We start from the raw sequence: 18,187 nt of genomic DNA, 5'->3' as shown, positions 1-18,187 counted from the left end.
TAATAAATAAAACCTCGTCTTTCAGGCTGCGTAAACCAGTCGCTTATGTAATAGAACATGGTGTAATTTTCCATTTACAATTTCAAATACTGTAATAAGAAAGCAATCAAAGCATAAACAAAAAGGCCCTTTAAGTGCTGCTGCAGGTAATATTTCCGTAATGGCCATCCCCAGCAATGGCAACTGTTTCCTTTTCTTTTTTTTTCCCTCCCGCTTCACATCATTTCTACTTATCTCAGTCATTTAATTAAAAGAAAATCAACTTAAAACTGATGAAAGACCATCTTAACCCAATTGCATCCGCGGGCAAAGAGGAAGAAAAGGCCGCAGCAGCACGACCCACGGCTAACGCTCGGGCGTGTTCCATCAACACCATTCCTCATCGTCCTGTCAGGATGAGAGCTGAGGCTCTGAGCAGGGTGTGCTGTGCTGCACACCCGTGGGCAAAGCAGCGTTTCCCTTGGCCTCGTGTGAGCATCCTTGGTCCTTTGTGAACGCCTTTGTATTTGCAGACAGACGCTCGGTGCCACTGCGCTCAGCCAGGCCTGGCTCACAGCAGCAGCGCAGAGCTGCTTTCCGTATAAACACGTCTGGCACCGATCTCGGAGTTTTGCTCTTTTCCCCTCTGTTTACAAACGAATTAACGCATTTTAAGAGGAGAAACCATTTTTCCCTCCGCTGCTGTAGGCAGCTTCCCCGTGACCAGCGCTCCCAGCCCTCCCGTTCGGAACCGAATTAGGAAATAACAGAAACAACAAGGCGATTTTGAGGACAACGCGCTTTATTTCCCTCAGGGAGCTTCTGCCCGCAGGGAGCGCCACCGGCCCGACCTTCCCGCTCGGGCGGGGTCTCCATGGCGGCCCGCGGCGCGGCCTGCGGCAATGACGTCACGCTCGCCCCTCGCCGTGTTGCCGCGGCGACACTTCCCACCCCGCGCGGATGCGTCCCCAGGTTACCGTAGCGACGGTGACGTCACTTAGGCGACGATCACGTGCCCCGCTCGATGCGCTCGGCGCTCTCGCGAGGGCCGCGCTCGGCTCTCCCCGTCGTTGCGTCCGGGGGCGGCGGGGCCTGGCGCGGGCAGCAGCCATGTCCACCGCTATGAACTTCGGCGCCAAGAGCTTCAAGCCGCGGCCGCCGGACAAGGGCGCCTTCCCGCTGGATCACTTCGGTGCGGTAACGCGGCTTGCCGCCGGGCCCCTCTTCCCTTCGGCCCGGCCCCAGGCCGAGCCCGGCGGCAGCTCGGCCCCCGCTGTGTGTTGCAGGGGAGTGCAGCGCGTTCAAGGAGCGCTTCATGCGGTGCCTCCGCGACAGCGGCTACGAGAGCGGCGCGTGCCGGGAGCGCGCCATGGCGTACCTGCAGTGCCGCATGGACAGGCAGGTGGCGGCCGGGCCTTGCTCTTGAAGCAGCTCGGCCCGGGGCGAGGCCGGGCACGGTGCGGGGAGAGCGGGAGGGCGGCACGAAGAAACGTGGGGCGGGCGGCGGGGAGGAAGGCTGCGCGTGGAAAGGGTGAAAATCGCGGCGGCGGAGCGTGGCAGCGCCGCTCGTGTTGTACGTCGGGTTCACTTAACGCTGCGGTGGATGGCACGGCTTTAGGAAGCTGCTGGGCAGCGTGGTAAGGAAGGACAGCAAGAGGCAGGCCGGTTCCCGAGAGACCTCTTGTTCAATATCTGGTATCAGAAGGCAGCGTGCTTAACGGAAAGCTGCTGCTAAGGAAAACATCGATCCCGGTGTTGTGTCCCCACAGTGATGCTTCTGAGGCTTTGCCAAGTGGCAGCCGCTCGCTGTGTCTTGGATTGCTTTACTGTAAAAAAAGTATGAAGTGGAACGGAAAAATAACGTTCCCTCTGTTACAGAGTGCGTTGTGCAAAATCGTTGTTTCTGTTGTTTTTAACGTAGGCAGCTTATGGCTAACGAACCACTGGAGAAGCTGGGGTTTAAAGATCTGATGGATGAGAAGTCGGAAGCGCAAGCTGGGAAGCAGTGATGAAGAAAGCCAGCTTTACTCGTCACGTACAGAAAGTGTAACTCCTGTGGAGTAAATATTGCACTTCTGTGCTTATTGCAATGGGAAGTGCTTGGTGAAGGAACCTTTTCTTCCAAAATAGTCTTTCCTAAAATAAGGTTTTTGAAGTGAGCCGAAGTACTGCCTTCGTTTGCTTTCCTGAAGTATTTCCTAGCTTCTTTCTTTTCAATTCTCCAGCATGCTCTTAAAGATCACTGAGAACATTTTATCTGGGAGAAAACAATTGTTGCTGGAAGTGTTCTCCATGTCTGCAAGAACAGTAATCTCTTGCTTTAAAAAACAAACAAACAAACAAAAAAAACCCCACGTTCCACCTCTGTTGTATAGATCTTGAACTACAGGTTATTGTTATGTGGGCATAACTAATATGCTTACAGCAGGCGCTTTTCAGGTGGAAATAAAGCTGTTGTGGTACTTGCAAATTTATTTTTACTAAATGTTGGCGTTAATTTCCTGCTTTGGGGTGATCTTCTCAGCAGGCTGTGGTTCCAGCATCACCAGGAGTTACTCTGCTGCTATTTACCATGCCAACAGTGTTTGACCTTTATTTCATCATTTAACCAGAAGTCTTTCATTACAGTTGTCTTCATTTCTCCTCTTAGTGCTGCCATGTTATTTTTCACATCCTTATGGTGAAATCAGAGGGAAGATGGCAATGGTATTTATTTGTCTTCAAAGTAAATGTGAATTATATATATAAACATGTCCGGACATTTTTTTTTTTCTTTTAAAAATGTGTTTTTAGGGATGCACACACTTAGCCAGTGTTGTTCTCCTGCACTTTCTTCTTCATTTAGTGTCCTGTGTTTGGTACGTCCAGCCATCCCTGCTGTCTGTTTTTGCAGAGATCCAGGAAAGAGTAAAGTAATACTCTCTGCCCTTCATACTGGTGGGTGGAAATGAGATTTAGGTTGTTGCTCAGGTCTGATCTGATTGAGCAGAATGCAGATAGTTCAGAGCAGGTCTCTGAGAACAGTGTTCTGTTTGCTTGCTGCTGCATGTTTTTGGTCTGCTACATTCCACTGCTTAAATCTATCTTTTGGTGAGATTAGTACATTTATAGAAAAGAAAGCAGGGATTCTATTGCTGAAACAGATATTAAAAGACTTCATGTTAAACCACTGAACAAAAGCTTTCTTTTAGTTATACTGAATAAAAATTATTAAAATAATCTCCAGCATGCTCACATGAAAGAAAACAAATTTCATGCTTTCCTGCTCCATGATTATTATAACGTGACACTTAACACCTACGAGGGATTCAGAAAACTACCAGCGGTGGAGAGTAATCCAAGATGTTCTCAGTGGTTGTTATGTCTTTTGTGTGTTACTCTGCTCAGGAATTTGAGCAAGCAGTTGCTTCGTGATTTAGATATGCTTTTCTTGAGGCAGTTGATACTGTCATCTGTGTGACTGCAGAGTAAAAGGGGTGATGTTTCAGAAGTCTCAAGTGATTGAATGTAGCCTGCTGAGCTGGAGTGATAGCTGCAGCTTAAGTGCACTGTCAGAGATGACACGCTGAGGGAGGAGCCATGGGGATCCCTTCTCAGAGTGGCAGAGGCCCTGGCTCTGGACCTGTTGCAGGAGGGACTGTGGGAGCAAAGTAATTCCAAAAAAACTGCACCGTGCCAAAGAAAACAGTGCTCTGTGCTACTTGTCTGCCTGCAGTTCTCCTATAGCACCTTGGTGACGTGGCCAGCAGGAGCCTGTATGCTATGGCTGATTGTGCTGCTGAGCTGCTGGGTGGGCAGAGCATGCCTCATCCTTCACACAGTAACTGCAGGTATTTGCCATCCCAGCAGGGACCGCTGGGGTGGGAATTTTGCACCTCTCCCCAGCCTGTAGAAGATAACATCACCCGGATCCACAAGTACATCTCATTCTGCCTTCCAGCATGGTGAGTCAGCTTCACAGCACTGCTCCTTTCATGCCAGGACAAGACCAAGGGCTGTGAGTGGATAGATGAAAACTCAGGAAATTGACAGGAGCATCTATTTCCTGGCTGTGAGGCATTAGCTGGAGAAGATAATACGTTCTGTGGAACTGTGAGGTGAGTTCAAAGTTGGTGAGGGCTATCAATTTTTTGATTGAGATCTAATGGAACTGAGAAGTGGTGGAAAAATAGGTCATTAATCAGTGCGGAGCCTGGGGTCAAACAGTTCTGACTTGCTCTGGGGACAAGTCACTGCAGCACCAGAGCCATGTGGGGGAAGTTCCCGGAATTCTCTTCAATTTATTCTTGCCAGCACACAGACCATTAATTAAAGCCTTTCTCTAAAACTTGTTTATTTTAGCTTTGCTTATGGGATCCAGTTTTATGCTCCTTTGCAGTGACAGCAGTGTATTAAGCCAAATAAAAGTCATAAGTTTGTAGCTAATCTTTCCTTTTCCTGTACTGAGGGGGAAGCTCTCCAGAAGCTGACACCGGGTTGGGTAAGTTTATTCTGGAAGTGCTGAGCTGAGGCTCAGTATGTGTGGTACAGGGGGAGGCAGTTTTGTCAGGGATGCTGATTTCTTTATGTAGCTGTTCAGAGTTAACGAGCTGCTCTGCTGTGTGTGGCACCAGGAGCAAGGTGAGTCCCACACAAGTGCGTTAATCTTCATGAGAAGCTGGTGAGCGTGCCTGCTTGCACTGGTGCTGCCTTCCAAAGGCTGCCATGAAGCACCACCTGCTGACAGTCCCTGGGACTTGGAGAAATGCAGACGGTTGCAAAATGGTGTTCACCTTGGATGAATGCACAAAATGCCTGTTGAGATGTAATGATACAGGTGTGGAAGGTATAGCCTAAAGCAGGAGGAAGCGTTGACTGTGTTGGAATGAAGATCTATGTAAGCTGTTAAACAGTAATAGGAAATGGTAAGTAAGGGGGCTGTGATAGTCTTTCCTAGAGCTTTTTTTTTTTTCCAGCCAAACCTCCATTACAAAATAACTCTAGGTGCCCTGCTGCTTGGGATCCTGTCCTGGGGAATCCCCAGAGGGCTCCAGGTCAGCAGTGCTGTGCGTGCTGGCACTTAGGAGAGCCTTGCCCACACGTACCCGCTTTCTTTGTTCAGGTTAGAATCAATTCAACCACAGAGTTTAACCTTGGTCACTGCATTTATTTACAGAAAGAGAACACTGCTGCAAGCCAACCCTCATTATGTCTTCCTGGGAGACCTTGAGCTCTAGGTGTATCTCCAAACAATAGCAATGAGCTGCAGAACAAGGAAGAAAGGGTTTAACAAACGATTCCAAGGCTCTGAGAGTTCTTTGATTAAAAAAATGATTAAAAAAAAAAAAAAGCACAAAAGCCTATGCAAAGAGAACCTCCTGTGGTTGTGCTGGAAGTGGGCCATGGTCCCAAGGTCTGTACGTAAGCAGAATGAGCCTGTGCCTCTGTGGTAAGGAAGGGTGCTGTGATGCACCTGCTCCCTTGGAAGTGGGATAGCGGGTGTAGCAGAGGGGTTGTGCAGTCAGTGCAGTTACAGGCAGGCAGTGGGTGTACCCTGCTGACCTCACAGATCTTGAACCCTCTCCCAAATCCTTCCCGGTTTGTTCTACCTGCTCCAAGGCCGCAGAATTCCTTCTTGTAGCCATTACACTTCCCATGAGTGGTCACCCCCCTTGGTTTGCTTTGGTGGCCACAGGGTTGCAGGCCTTTGCTGGTGATTAATCGCCCTTTGTGAAAGTGATCAATGTTGCCTTTCTCTTAACTGCTGCTTTTGTAGGCACTTAGCCCATGCTAACAGCGGGAGGGAACAAGGTAGGTTAGAGCACCTAGGTTGGCTCCTTGTTATCTCACTCAGCTCCTGTCAGGCCAGGAGAGCTCTGGGAGGCATTAAGCTGCTGATGCTATTCCAGCTGTTGAGCTATTGCCCTGATACAGCTAAGGATAAGGAAATTCTGTTGGCAGGCCATGAGAAAAGGAACCTGCTGCTCGTACAAGAAGCAGCCACTTTGTGGCTTCTGTCACACCAAGGGGTGTTGATTACTTGTCTGCCTGAAGGACATTGTGTCTGAAGCAGACCTGCCTGCTAAATTTGGGAATGTGGCATGAGGTATCAGTTTTCCCATAAAAATCGAAGCTCTGACTCAGATTAAGAAAGCAAAAGACTTGGGGAAGGTACCTGCAAGGGTTATTTTCCCTTTCCTGGGTGCTTCAATGGAAATTGGATGTCTGATTAATCTTTTCCCAGTTCTTTTTTTTCCTTTAATGACTCTGCTTCTCTGAATAGCTGGTAATGCTGCATTTCCGTCAGGATGCAGCAGTTTTCTAGCTAGCAGATTTCAAGACAAAATGCTTTCCGTCTGGTGCCATATGGCTTGAAATGCAAAAGCCATCACTGCTAGAAATAAGATCTTCATAGAAAGTCACCTAGAAGTTAATGTGTGTGCAGAGGACTTAATAAACCTTGGTGCATCTTTTTATTTCCTGGGACTGACGGTGACACAGGGAGAGTTTTTTTTTCTGACTTTTCATAGAGACTGATGCTCGTGTTCTCTCCCTAGCATTGCACGGACTGTTTCACCACTGGTTTGTTTATTCCCCATATTCCAAGAGATCTTGGGGCTTGCATCAGCAGGTACCTCAATTTCGTGTTTGCTGATTCCTGCTGGGATTGGTTATTTGAAAGACACCCCAGACAGGTGTGGCATTCACCTGATAGCCCAACAACAGCCACCGTTATCTCTGTGATTGTAGAAGAGCTTTGGTGGGCTGAATCCAGTCTGTGCTGTTCCAGCTCTGGTGGGATGTGTACCTGTCTGCATGAGCAGTCCTTCCCAGCTTCCACACAGAGTAAGATGGGTTCCATTGATGTGGGAGGGTCACCGTGGTCCGCCTGGCTGGGTCCTGCTGGCTGCTAATGAGCAGTGCCTTACACCACCCGGTGCTGCAGGTGCTATTCTATTCAGGTCACATGAATTATGACAAACTGATAGCAGCAGTGATGTAAAGTAGCCTCACAAAAAGAGAGCAGGGTAGTGAAGTAAAGGAGAGTATCCAGAATGACTCAGGCTTCTAACTTTATCTTGATGATTTTAAAAAGTAGGCAGTGGTGGCTGCTTCTGCAGCCAGTCCCCTTGGGCAACTGAGCTCTTCAGCTATTTCAGTAACTTTCTAGGAGCTGACAGCTCTGATTTCTGCAGAATTTCTGCTGTCCTCAATGCTAGCAAGCCCTGTTTCAGCAAGGAACTGTTAATGCACCTGGTTTCAATCTCTCTTGCAAAGCTGCTAATGGAGGAGGGCATATGGGAAGGCAGTCACATGGAGGAAGTGCTCTGGAAAGCAATCAGGCACAGTTTGGGTTGTTCAATTTGCACTTCTCCATTATCAAACTGTTCTGAGTTTCAGCAAGCTTAGGAGGCACTGCATCTCTCCTCGGGACAAGGCAGGAGATTGGCAGCCCTGCAGAATCTGGGATGCCAGCACTGTACTGAGGATTTGATGTGATGCTGTGGGCTGCAACCTACTTCAGACTTTGCAAGTGCTCAACCAAATCTAATACTAAATCCTGACTTCGTTGAGAGGAGCAGGATTTATGGAGACCTCACTAGGATCAGTGCCCCTGCATGGATTATCTGCTCGAGTACAGACTGTACTCTCAAATCCTTTCGCTTCTTCTCTGGCAGAGATGGTGGAGCTGCTGGTTTGTGCGGTGAGATCCTGCTCCCATAAACCTGTTGAAGAGCCAGGATTTAATTCCCAGAGAGTAGTTCTGGGTGGAGGTGCATCTGGCCTCCTCGCATGGGGGTACGGTCAGTAGGGCCATCCATGTGCAGGATAAAGACATGACTGCAGTCAGGTACCACACAGCTTTAGCAATGCAGGGTGTGCAATTTCTGGTCAAAGCAGCAGCTCATAGGCTGCTGAAAAAAGAACCAGGTGAGTGAGAAATGAGAGCAAGTCCACCACATCTCCCTCCACCTTTCAATGCTCACACCAGGAGACCTGCAGGTGTGGTGGTGCCAGCTAGAAGGGTTCGCTGAAGCAGAGAGATTCTGGATTGATAGCTTCAGTTTGGCTTGTTTTAGCAAATAGTAAGGGGGAGGAGGGATGTTTATCACTGAAACTGACGCTGCCTAGTACTTTGGATCACAGCTCTAATGGGTTGGACTGGCTGAAACTAAATCACGTTAGCAGCACTAATAATGCAGAGTGGCTGGTACGGTAAGCCCGCTATGGCAGCACTAAGCTGGTCCTGCTGGTTCTTTGAATCAGGTTGGTGCCACTGCTCAGGGCTGGTTTGGTTATTAAAGCTCTTTCACAGAAGTCACCTGGGCAGCTGCTTCAACTCAGCACTGAAATGGCTGTTCTGTCACTCTCTCCCCTGCCATTCCCCAACCTGGCTTGGGCTCATTTTATAGCCTGCCATAAAGTTGTTTATTTTTGCACCTGTTTATAAAGGCTTTTTCAGCCACAGGGGTCTCATGATGTTGTTTTCATGGCTTCTGGAGCAGGGCTGCTGTGTTGTTGCTCGAAATAATTGCTGTTAATTAATTCTTTGCTGATTTTTCTTTGGCAAAGCATACTGAAATAAACAAGTGAACAGCATGCTCTGTATCCTGATGCTGCGGGAGCTGTTAGGAGGTGTGCACTGACGTCCAAACAACCCCATCAGCAGCCAGAGGAAGGGTAGGACGTGGTCCTTGACTCCCTATGGATAAAGTTAACTGGGGAGAGGCTCAATTACTGTCTCTGGCTGTTCAGCACCTTCCTCCAGGCCATCATTTCTAATCTCTTTCTAGAGAAAAAACACAGCTTTCTTTCCACCTAATGCTTTATTCAAATCACAGCTGAGTAATCTTACAGAAAGTGATGTGATCTCAAACACCTGTGCTGGATGGGCAGCTGAGAGCAGCAGCTGACAGCGGCAGCCTGTCCCAGGGGCTGGAGCTGCACCCAGTTTCTCTTCTCCTGTGTGCCCATTTGAAATGGCTGCTCTTCCTTCTGAGGACCCTGGCTCTGCTGTAGAGACTTCCAGACCAGAAGTGATGTGCTGGACTTCAGCTCCTGTCTTCTGTCCAGCACTCCTACCGACGGTTTCTCCATCATCCCCTTTGCAGTGAGTCCCCCAGGCCACACAGCAGCTGCCTTGTCTGCTTCAGTCTGTGCCCTGCAATGGGACATCACGCAGTGCAGTCTCCCACTTGAGTGTCTCCAAGCTGTTCCTGGAAGGATGAGGCATTTGAGCCAGGAAGAGATTAAGTTATTGGAACTGAGCAAAAGCAATTTCCATGATGAGTGTTTGCCCTGCAGTTTGCACATTGAACCTGTCCCTGATTCAGGTTGAATTGATGATGGCAAGCTCTGAATAATTGTGCTGGCTGTTTTTGGAGGAGCTGGTACCCTGATGTATTCATCTCTTCACATGGATGTTGGCTTTCTCCATATAGAACTTCCTCAGACCTAAGTCTTCTACTTCCAATGTATCAGGAACAATGCTAAAAGCAGTGGTATAACACGGTTGTAGTTGAATTATTGACTTCATAGGTCTAACTTAATCTTCTGTGAGAGTGTCATTAGGCAGCACAACTCCAGTCGGGTGCATGGCAGCTGCCACGGAGCCCATTCCCTCTGCTGTCCCTCTGTGTCCTATGAAATGGGTCCAGTAAAACAGCAAACAGAGTTTTTCAGTGTGTTTTTTTTCTTGTGTTGAGATTTTCCTTTGTGCATCAGACAGATGCAAATACCCAGCACCCTCGTGCTGCTCTCCAGGACACATCTGGGCCCCCAGCCACCCAGCAGCATGACAGAGCCACACCTGCAATCCCAGTGGGGAACTTGCCCCTCTGTACATCCATCTCCAAACCAGCCCGTTTCTGCAGCGAGCCCAGGTGGAAGGAAAAGCACTCATGCTGAGGGAAGAAGCAGCACGGACATGAGCATGTGATGGATGGGCTGAGAGCAGTGGTTGAGGTTACTTTCCTTTCTGTGGCAGCGTGGTTGCAGGAGAGCAGCTCTGAGCTCTGGGGTGTAGCCGTGGAACAACACTTGCAACCAGTGGCAGCTGCAGAAGCCTGAAAAATGGTGTCTAGGTAAATCAGCAGGGAAATTTTGCTCTGCAACTCCTTCCTGTTCTCACTCTCCCTGTTTTTTCTGCCATGAGTAGGAACTCACCGGGCTGATGTGCGCGATGTTACCCACACAGCTAGTAAGTGATGGGAGGAACGGGCTGCTTTTTCACACTGGTTGCACTGAGCTTTGCAGCAGAGTTGGCCACTGTGCAAATGTGGTGAAACTTTGAGTTGCAAATGACTCCCCAGCAAGGCTCTTCGAGAGCTGTGTGACACCTTTTTCTCTTTGGGGGCTGCTGCAGGTGCAGAGCTGCTCTGCAGGCGTAGGTATGAGGTCTGCTATTCGGGCAGCCTCACATCATTTTCCTTTATGTTGTCTTCTTCGACTCTGTCAGCAGGTCCCAACCAAGCATGGACAGTGTGCTTTTTTTCCTGTCCTACAGGAGGAGAAAACCCCACAGGGAACCACGCAGCAATCTGCTCAAAATCAGAGAAAGTTGGTGCTGGTATCAGATTTTCAGTTCAAAGGTTTGTAACCGCCCTGGTGTGAGCTCTTTGCTCCGTGGCATTCCTCCCTCCCAGGCATTGCCAGTCTTGATTTAACTCAATAACCCAATAAATAATATATATATATACACACACACGTTTTAATACAGATAACTGTAGAGTTTGGGGAGGGTATCTTTTTTTTTTTTCCTTTTCTTTTTTCTTTTCAACAGGAAACCATACTGCAACTGAAATTAGCTGCTTTAGCATGGGAGTGGCCAGTGCTATGGCTCGTGCACACAAACCCTGAGCTGCAAGAGCTGCCTCTGCTGTAGTGCTGAGGAAGCAGAAGGGACCCAGGCTGGTGTATCTGCTGCTCCAGAGAGTTTTGCTTGAATGCGGTTGCAGTGGCATGAATTATTGATATTTCTGTTAGGGTTTGCTGTTCGCACAGGAATTTTTAATGTTTTCCCGTGTTGCACTGTGAATGTGCTCCCAGGTCACTTAAGGGGCTGAGCTTAGTACCTGTGTATTTGAGTGACTGTGACATTGATTCAGCCATCTCAGGGCTGGGGCTGCAAAATTATCAGTGCAAATACAGCAAAAAAAAAGCAGTCCCAGCGTGAAAGCTATGGAGGGGCAAGGACAATGCGTTTTGGGCAGGGCTCCTACATTTTCAGGGCGTCACCGTGAAGATGATGAAGAGGAATCCAGGGATTTCTGAGCATCCTTTCCCCTGCCCTCACACTCCGGCATTTCCAGGCTGCCCTGGCTGCCACTGCGCATAGCACCTTGGGAGATCGCATTGATATTGTCCGTTTCTAAGACAACAACCTTGTGATGTAGAAAAGATTGAGCTAAAAGCGTGGGTGTTTATAAACAAGTGTATTGTACACATAAATACGTGTGTATCTATGTACATATGTATACAGAATTGTATCAGACTTAAAAAATCACTCAGCAGTGGAGAGTCAGGCGCCATCTGAATGAGGATGGCACATTGACGGCGACAGCTGATCTCCAGAGGGCATGGCCAGAGGCTTCCTAAGAGCTAGGAGCAAATTCATTAAACTCTCCTTGACAGGTCACATCCACTGGGAAAGCATGGGGAGAAGCTCAGGTGAGGTGCTGGATGCCAAGAGGAGCAGTCTGATGTGGGCGAACCCAAGCTGAGCTGCCACCAGCCCCCAGGAGCCTCTAGCACCAGGAGTGAGCCATGGAGATGCCCTTGTTGCGGAGGGGCTGAGCCTTCCATCCCCACCAAGCAGAAGACTGTCGTCAGTTCTGGATGGTTTGGTCCCGTTCCAGCATCCCTCCATTCCCGCTCTGTCCATCCACCTGTGCTGCTTGTTTCCCAGTTGGAAGCCCGGAGCAGGATTTGCACGGTTGCTCTGGTGTTGTGGGGAGCTTGGTGGCTGGGATGGGAGCTGAGCCCTGGCCTGCCCCGTTCCGTACCTCCGCCGTGAAGCTGCTCCCCTCTCATCACTGACAACAGGCTCTGTTGTATTTGATTTTATTACAGGATATAAATTTCTGTCTGCAGCCCTGGTTTCCAGCACGCAGAGAGGGATTGCCTAGCAACCAGGAGAACAAAAAATTAAGAGAATCAATAAGACTTAATGGAAAGCTAAACAGAGACTTTACCCTCCCTCCCCCCCGGCTCCTGCCCCCGTTCAGTTCCCGGTGACTTGCAGCATCCCGGCTATTGCATGAGGCGTTCAGCAAGTGCCTGCACTGGGAAAGCTGGAGGGAGGGGACTGTGTTGGGGCTGAGGTGCAGGTGAGAACCTCGCCTCATGATTTGGGTTTAGAGCTCCGCTCTTGGCGGTGTTTATACCGAGGAGCGGTCCCACAAGCTCGAACATGGCAGGGTCTGGGAGGACTGGGGCTACGATTCTGTGCTGGAGCCAGCTTAACTCCCTGGCACGGGTGTAAGCCCCCGGTGGGTGTTGGTGCTCTGCTCCAGGTCGGTGTTAGGGACGGAACAAGCAAGGTCGCCTCCGGGCACACCAGCTGGAGGCTGCGGCTGCAAACCTCAACAAAAGGGCTCTGTTTGGGATTACGCCTTTGGTTAGCATGGGAACGAGTTTGCAGATGTCATCAGCCTACACGTGTACAAGAAGCAACCCTCGGCGCAGTGCTGCACAGAGTCAGCAAGGAGCAGCCTGACGTCAGCTCGGAACAATCAGAAATTGACTCGGTTACAGCCGCTCGCCTGACAGCACAAAGGCAAAGGTCATTCAGGAAAACGTATTCCAGACAAGGAGAGCATTGTAAACCTATCAGGCCGCGATTTTGCCTCTACTTAAGGGTGTATGCGGTTTTCTTTGTACAAAGCATTCCCCGGAACCTGTGGCTCTGCTCACATCCGTGTAGGCTGACGGGAGCGAGGCGGCGGTGCGCGCTGCTGGAAGGTTTCCCGGAGCCGCGTGGAGCCTCCAGCTGCAGGTGCTGGTGCCTCCGACCCCAGAGCAGCACAGTGCCCCGCTCGAGGGAGCGGACAGGGACAATCTCAACGGGGGACTCGCTGCGCGAAACAAAAAACGTTTCTGTAACCAGAGCCGTACGGACCGCACGCGCTCAGAGCAGCGTCACAGATGCCCGCAGCCCGTGTTTGAGAGGAGGGATTCTGCAGGGCTGAGGACAGCAGCCTCAAAGATGCAGATCTGAACCCCTCCTCTCAGAGGGTTTCCCACATCGCCGCCCTCAGCCGGTTACGCGGCCGCTGCCCCTCGGCCACACGAGGTGCGAGGGCGGCTGCAGCCCTCGGTCCCAGCAACGCGGGCGCGATGCCCCGGGGAACCCCGCACCAACTGGTGCCAGCGGTGTGCCGCGTCCCCGGCACCCGCAGGGGTGACGAGCGTGGGGAGACGCTGGAGGGGCAGTCCTGCCGGGGGCACGCAATGGAGAAGGCGGTGATGCGCGCCTGAGGACGGCCGTGAAGGAGAGCCGGTTTGCAGAGCGGGCGGGTTAGGGAGTCCCCCCAAAAGACGCTACCGGGGAACAGGCGCCCCCAAAGCGGCGCGGCCCCAGCCGGCGAGAGCACCCCGAGGGCAGAGCGCGGCGGGGCACCCGGGGGGCGCCGGGGCCCCGGCGGAGAGCGGCCGCTGGAGGTCGCGGGCGAGCGGCACAGGGAGCCGCCGGCCCCCGGGGCCCGGCGGAAGGCGGAACCGGCGCCGTGCCCGGCCGGGAGGGAGGGAGAGAAGGAGAGAGGCTGCGGGGCGAGGAGGCGGCCGCGGCAGAAACCGCCCCGGCGCTCCCCCTCCCGCCGTTCACCTTGCGCGGGGCGAGGGGGCCGCATGGAGCAGCCCCGGCGCCGCCCAACGCGCCGCGCCCCGCGATGAGGCACCGCTAGCCGCGGCGGAGCCGCCCGCAGCCCCCATGGCGAAGGAGAGGAGCAGGAAGGCGCTGGCCGAGCTGCTCCAGCGGCCGGGCAACGCGGCGTGCGCCGACTGCGCCGCTCCGGGTAAGCGCGGGCGGGGGCGGCGACACCTGCTCCTCCCCGGCCCCGAATCCCTACCGCGAGTCCCCGCTGGCACCGGGTGGGGGTCTCGGCTGCGTCGCGGCGCCCGCAGCCCCGGCCGGACCGCGGTGCCATCGCGGCGGGTCCCCTCCGCCCCGCTGCGGCGCGGCCCCGTGCCGCCGGCTCCGCCGCTGCGTCCGGGCGGGGGCACGGCAGGTGCCTGCGCTCCGATCTCCGCCCGGCGCTGCCGCTGCCGTGTGCGGGCTCCGCGCGTCGCTTCAGCGCAGGGCTGCCCCGCCGGGAGCCGGCTGCGGGTTGGGGGGGGGACGGCGCCGGGCGCTGCTCCTCGCCCCCCGGGGCCGCGTGCGCCGTCGGGGAGCCCAGCCCGGCCCTGGTTCTCGCTGGGCACCGCCTGCCTGGTGCAGCGGGACTGCCCTGGGGGAGTCTTAGAAAATCGCATTGCCACTGACCCCCTCCCCCGTCCTTTTTTTTTTTTTTTCTTTTCATTTTCCTAATTACCGCATGGGAACACCGAAATGTGCATGAGCTTGGCTTAGACGGCTCTAAAGGAGGTGTCGAGAAGGGAGGTCGTTTTCAACCTCGCTCACTCTGTGGGTTAAAAACCAAACAAAAAAAGACACGAAACCTGCTTCAGCTGAATCTTTGCTTTTTAGCCATCTGGGTATTGATTTATTTGGGATTTCAAGGTCTGTGGGATGCCACCAAGCAGCACGTACCATTACCAGTGGCTTTATGTCCCCAGTTGATATCTCATGAAGCCGCAGCTCGCTCCCAGATGCGGTACTGGTACCGGCTGGAGAGGACAAAGAACTTTCTGCGATTGGGAACTGCTGTGCAGTGCTGCTCCCACCCATCTGCGGGCGGTGGGGCTGCAGCAGCCCGGCCCTGGCTGCCTTGTGGGCACAGCAGCGGGTGCATTCCTGTGCTCTTCCTTCCTGGAGGAGGCTCAGCGAGCCCACGCTGTTGGGTTCCATGGGGTGACACTTCCTTGCCCTGTGCGTAGTGCAAAGCTCCTCTGCAAAATGGGGACTTCCTCAGTGCCAGCAGGATAGAGATGGAGCTGCAGGGCAGTAAAACAGCTTGTGCTGGGGAAAGATGTTTCTTGTTAAAGTCTCTAAATGGGTTTGTAAAACAACAAAGCCATTTTAGTGATGCTTGCATGCAGAGTCTTAGTGAAACTCAGAGAGAATTGGGGCCAATGTCTTTTGTAACACGAGATGTGCTATATTAATACCATCCAGCCCCCTGTCACAGCATTACTTCCTTGGGACTGCATCTCTGTTCTTTAGTGATCGCTTTGCCTTGGTGTCTTTGGCAAAGGTGAGCTGGTTGCTGTGCTGTAATGTGCTCACCTGCTCAGGGTGGCAGTGGGCATGGGCTGCCCTGGGTTGCTCCGCAGGGGCTAAGATGCATAACTGGCACCTGTGGGTGATACCGAAAATATTCAGGCTGAATCCTATTACTCATCCTGGGCAGGGGCAGCAGGCCACGTCTTTCTGAGCCTGGTAATGTGGGACAGGCGTCTGGAGAGCTTCCAGGCTGCGGTGTGCGTACGTTATCCAGTGAGAAATGGGATATGCAGAGAGATAAGGGTGAGAGCTGGTGCCAGGTGGACAGGTAGGGACAGAAAAGTACCGAAGCAGAGAAGGTGAAGAGAGAATGGAAGGAGGGTGGAGAATGAACAAAAGATGGGAAATCACACAGTGCTTCTGCGTTCCCACATGGTCGTGCTGCTGATGTGGTGCAGCTGGGGTAAGCGGCAGGTCAGGAGCCCTCACCCACTGTGGCTGCTTCTCAGCTGAGCGTGTTCCTTTCCCTGAAATCCTGAGCTAATGCTGGATCCATGGTAAGAGGGTCATGCAGCGAAGGGATGCAGATGACAGAGGCTGGGGTGGGTCTGAAGGATAGCACGTGGAAATTCTGTGTCAGTCAGTTTCTTCATGTGTTTGGAAACTAGCTGGGTTTTCTTTTGTTCTTGGGAGTATTTCTTTCAGAAATCAACCCATCAATGGAAGCTTTTTTTCTCCCTGCTGTCAAAAAAAAAAAAAAAACAAACAGATTTTCTTTTGTTACCGAGGCTCATCTGGGTGCCAGAACAGCAGCCACAGCCCTGGGTTGACGGCTTGCCCAGGTGTGACGGGCTCATGGAACTAAAGCTGGGTTCCTGGTGCAGAAGAGCTCGCACTGTTGTGACTAAGGTGTGACCACGCAAAAATTTGGCTCCAGAATAGACTTTTCTCTTGGGCTGTGTAAGGAGCTTTGTGCCCTGCGGGTCATCTCTTGGCCGGATCTTTAGTGAGAGTTCCACAAAACCAACTGATAGCCTGGGTCTGGGCCAGAATCTGCCACTTAAATAATCCCAGCTGAGCCTTACTGAGGTACCCAGATCCTAGAACCAAGGCTGTTTGCTGTCAGATCTCAGATCAGTTTGCTGAATCTGGTGCTCAGGAAGGTCGGGTCTGTGCTCTGTGCCTTCCCCGGGGCCAGTGTGTGGGCTGGCAGGAAAATCTCCAATGCAAAAGCAGAGCTTCCATTGAGTTCTCCCAGACAAGGTTTTGAGGGCATGTCTCAGGCAGAGGGAGCAGGGTTATGGTGCTCTGGCCTTGATGGCTGGGTATGCAGAAAGGATGCTAATGTTGAAACTGAAAACGAGAGTGATGAAAAAACCGCTGTGGCTACTTCTCACACATGCAGCTCCTGTTTGCTGTAAGGCTTCTGGTTCGGTTTTTGTTAACCACGTCTTTAAATAACCGTAGTTTGCAATGAAGGGTTGTTTTGAGTAAGAAAAAACATTGAAGTTGCAAAAATGTCTTCTGTCTGTAATGGTTGAGACCGCGTTGGCTGCGTTTTTGAGACCAAATGGTGGGGGTGGGAGTCCCCGCAGTGCTGCTACGCGGGCACTGGGTGCTGTGCTGTCACTCTGGTGCATGGAGGTCGGGCTCCCAGGGGCTGATTTGCAGCGTGGTTGTTTGGGTGCGTTACACACATGCCTTCCCAGTGTGCTACATGGAGCAATCGCTCTGACTTGCTGGTGTGGAATGGCTCTCAAAGTGTTTGAATAATCTTTTTTTTTTTTTTTTCCAAGGCTAATGTGGTAGTTCAGCTGTTTTTTAATTATTTTTTTCCCTAAATGATTCTTTGTCTCAGGCAATCTTTTCTTGCATCACGAGATGAATGGTTATCTTGGGGCACAACAAGACCTTGAGTATTTCTGCCTTTGTTCCATTTCTCTGTGACTTAGGGCTGTGTTTCCACTGCGTGAGGTTCATTTGGCATTGTAGGAGGACAGCGTGTCTCTGAAGACGTCAGTAGAAATCCCATCGAAGCAGTCCTGCAGTTTAAACCCTCCAGCAGTTTATGTGGCTTTTTTTTTTTTTTTTTTTAATGTCATTTCCATCTTTCTTATTTGGGATGGAACCTAGATCCTGGAGGGAGAATGGGAAATGTCAGCCTTGCAGTACATGTGGCTTGTGTGGGATGGGGTGGAGAAGGAGCAGAGGTTGAGTGATAGAGGGGAGCCTCAAATCAGAGGGGGTTTGTGCTGCAAAATGCAGTGGGTTTGGTGTTTTGGTGCAGTGGTATGTATCAGAGCCTGGGGTGGGTTCCAAACACCCTCCTGCAGCCCCGGGGCTGTGTGATTTCTGGAGCAGGTGAAGCTTTTCCATTCCCTCGATTTCCTGAAGTAAGGGCGGTGACTGGAGCAGAACAGCTGAGTGCCAGGGATCGCTTGATGCGTTCTGGATTAAGGCGGAGCGTTGAGAGGACTGGATCTCAATCCTCTTCATCCCCTATCCACTCACTGGTCTAAAAACAGCGATTTGAAGGCAGGTGACTGAGCCATCGGGTCCCGTCATCCGCGCTGACATCTCATCCCTCCGCAGAGCGCCGGGCTGCGCGCTGCAGCTCGTGCTGTCTCTTTGCCCCCACCACCTCCCACCGGAAAGCTGTTCTGGAGCTCGCTGCTCTAATGGCGTGAAACGGTCTTCTCGTTCTCAAGCTAAAAGTGGAAACTTGTTCCCGCACCTCCATTGTCCTCCAGCTGAAATAGTTCTTTTTCTTCCCAGGAATTTTCCGGCTCTTCTACCTTGGCAAAAGCAGAGGGGAGGGAAGGGTGTGGGGGGGACTCCCGTGGCAGCTTGCTTAGCTTGATGGCACGTTGTGCAGGGACTAGGACCTTTGGAAACAAAGGATGTTCA

At 51.8% G+C, this 18,187-nt stretch overlaps 3 protein-coding genes across 5 annotated transcripts in view; 2 read left to right on the top strand and 1 right to left on the bottom strand.

The window, feature by feature from the left end:
• Window positions 964-2,728, top strand: LOC110405644 (cytochrome c oxidase assembly protein COX19). Its single transcript, XM_021411120.1, has 3 exons — window positions 964-1,171; window positions 1,266-1,381; window positions 1,905-2,728. Exons 1-3 carry the CDS (start codon window positions 1,090-1,092, stop codon window positions 1,986-1,988), a joined length of 282 nt encoding a protein of 93 aa, XP_021266795.1. The 5' UTR covers window positions 964-1,089; the 3' UTR covers window positions 1,989-2,728.
• Window positions 11,375-14,454, bottom strand: LOC110405643 (collagen alpha-2(I) chain-like). Of its 2 annotated transcripts, XM_021411119.1 has the most exons (4): window positions 14,028-14,454; window positions 12,874-13,034; window positions 11,964-12,082; window positions 11,375-11,874 (listed from the first exon to the last, which is right to left on the bottom strand). In XM_021411119.1, exons 1-4 carry the CDS (start codon window positions 14,428-14,430, stop codon window positions 11,787-11,789), a joined length of 771 nt encoding a protein of 256 aa, XP_021266794.1. In that variant the 5' UTR covers window positions 14,431-14,454; the 3' UTR covers window positions 11,375-11,786. The 2 variants fall into 2 exon arrangements, with proteins under 2 accessions (XP_021266794.1, XP_021266793.1); XM_021411118.1 differs by having other exon boundaries at window positions 11,375-12,082.
• ADAP1 (ArfGAP with dual PH domains 1) overlaps window positions 12,666-18,187 on the top strand; it is a 42,133-nt gene continuing 36,611 nt past the window's right edge. The window contains exon 1 of one of the 2 annotated variants that reach the window (XM_021411117.1): window positions 12,666-12,955. Coding sequence is in view for 1 of the 2 variants with exons in the window: in XM_021411116.1 (XP_021266791.1) it covers window positions 13,889-13,973 (85 nt within the window). In the remaining variant the exon portion in view is untranslated. Of the gene's footprint in view, window positions 12,956-13,689; window positions 13,974-18,187 lie in introns of those variants that run through there. The other variant, XM_021411116.1, reaches the window with a different exon arrangement.

Source organism: Numida meleagris, chromosome 13 (assembly GCF_002078875.1).
Source record: "Numida meleagris isolate 19003 breed g44 Domestic line chromosome 13, NumMel1.0, whole genome shotgun sequence".
Lineage (NCBI taxonomy): Eukaryota > Metazoa > Chordata > Aves > Galliformes > Numididae > Numida > Numida meleagris.
Note: the sequence above shows the minus strand (reverse complement) of the source record. Positions and strands in the feature narration are given on the sequence as shown.

Coding starts and splice junctions, on each gene's coding strand:
- LOC110405643 (XM_021411118.1), bottom strand. CDS start 14,430: ATGCGATTTTCTAAGACTCCCCCAGGGCAGTCCCGCTGCACCAGGCAG. Junction 13,035..14,027: donor GGTGCCAGCGGGGACTCGCG/GTAGGGATTCGG, acceptor TGTTTCGCGCAG/CGAGTCCCCCGTTGAGATTG. Junction 12,083..12,873: donor TCCCGTCAGCCTACACGGAT/GTGAGCAGAGCC, acceptor CCTGGTTGCTAG/GCAATCCCTCTCTGCGTGCT.
- LOC110405644 (XM_021411120.1), top strand. CDS start 1,090: ATGTCCACCGCTATGAACTTCGGCGCCAAGAGCTTCAAGCCGCGGCCG. Junction 1,172..1,265: donor CTTCCCGCTGGATCACTTCG/GTGCGGTAACGC, acceptor TGTGTGTTGCAG/GGGAGTGCAGCGCGTTCAAG. Junction 1,382..1,904: donor AGTGCCGCATGGACAGGCAG/GTGGCGGCCGGG, acceptor TAACGTAGGCAG/CTTATGGCTAACGAACCACT.